Genomic DNA, 1,088 nt, shown 5'->3' on the forward strand with positions numbered 1-1,088 from the left:
CGGGATCTGCTCGGGATCTGCTCGGGATCTGCTCGGGATCTGCTCGGGATCTGCTCGGGATCTGCTCGAGGTCTGCTCAGGCGCCCCGAGCCTCCTCCCGGGCCTGGATCACAGTGGATCTCCAGCTCTGGGGCCTGACGTGCCCTAAGGGACAGAGGGATCTCCCTGGGCAGTGGATCCCTGCCGTGTGCAGGGTCCTGGTGACCAGAACCGAGCCTGGAGGATCCACAGGGTGTCGGTGATCGGCACCGAGCGTGGGAGATCCCGGTGACCAGAACCGAGCATGGGGGATCCACGGGGTCCCGGTGACTGGCACCGAGTGTGGGGGATCCCAAAGGATCCCGGTGACCAGAACCGAGCATGGGGGATCCACGGGGTCCCGGTGACCGGCACCAAGTGTGGGGGATCCCAAAGGATCCCGGTGACCAGAACTGAGCATGGGGGATCTCAAAGGATCCCGATGACCGGTGCTGAGTACGGGGGATCCCACAGGATCCCAGTGACCAGAACCGAGCACGGGGGATCCCAAAGGATTCCAGTGACCAGAACCGAGCCTGGAGGATCTGTGGGGTCCCAGTGACCGGAACCAAGCCCAGGGGATCCGCGGGATCCCGGTGACCGGCGCCGAGCGCGGGGCCCGGCGCTCCCGTTGGGATCCCATGCTGGTCATGCTGGATCCCCCACGGGTCCTGCGGGGCAGAGCGGATCCCAAAGGATCCCGCCCGGGGGGGTCACCGGGGAGGGGCCGGCCCTGCCCGGCCAGGGGGCACCAGGGCACAGCGGGGAGGTCCCCAACACCCAGCAGAGCCCTCCCCACTCAGCCACCTCCATCACCCCCAAAATGTCCCCTGGCATCCCACAGAGACTCACCCAGCACCTGCCTGCAGCCCCCTGCCCATCCCAACCCATCCCTGTGCTCCCCATGTGTCCTGCAGTGACCTCTGTGTGTCCCCACAGTGACCCCAGTGTGTCCCCAGTCACCTCTGTGTGTCCCCAGTCACCCCAGTGTGTCCCCAGTCACCTCTGCGTGTCCCCAGTCACCCCTGTGTGTCCCCACAGTGACCCCAGTGTGTCCCCACAGTGACACC

The 1,088-nt window shown here is 66.6% G+C and overlaps 1 protein-coding gene across 1 annotated transcript in view; it reads left to right on the forward strand.

The window, feature by feature from the left end:
* Positions 1 to 271, forward strand: part of PPP1R9B (protein phosphatase 1 regulatory subunit 9B) — a gene marked incomplete at its 5' end in the record, with an annotated part of 7,081 nt that extends 6,810 nt beyond the window's left edge. The window contains one exon of the mRNA XM_031065200.1: positions 232 to 271. Within this exon, the coding sequence (XP_030921060.1) occupies positions 232 to 271 (40 nt within the window). The remainder of the gene's footprint in view (positions 1 to 231) is intronic.
* Positions 272 to 1,088: the final 817 nt, after the last annotated feature.

This window comes from Geospiza fortis, unplaced genomic scaffold (assembly GCF_000277835.1).
Source record: "Geospiza fortis unplaced genomic scaffold, GeoFor_1.0 scaffold406, whole genome shotgun sequence".
Taxonomy (NCBI): Eukaryota; Metazoa; Chordata; class Aves; order Passeriformes; family Thraupidae; genus Geospiza; species Geospiza fortis.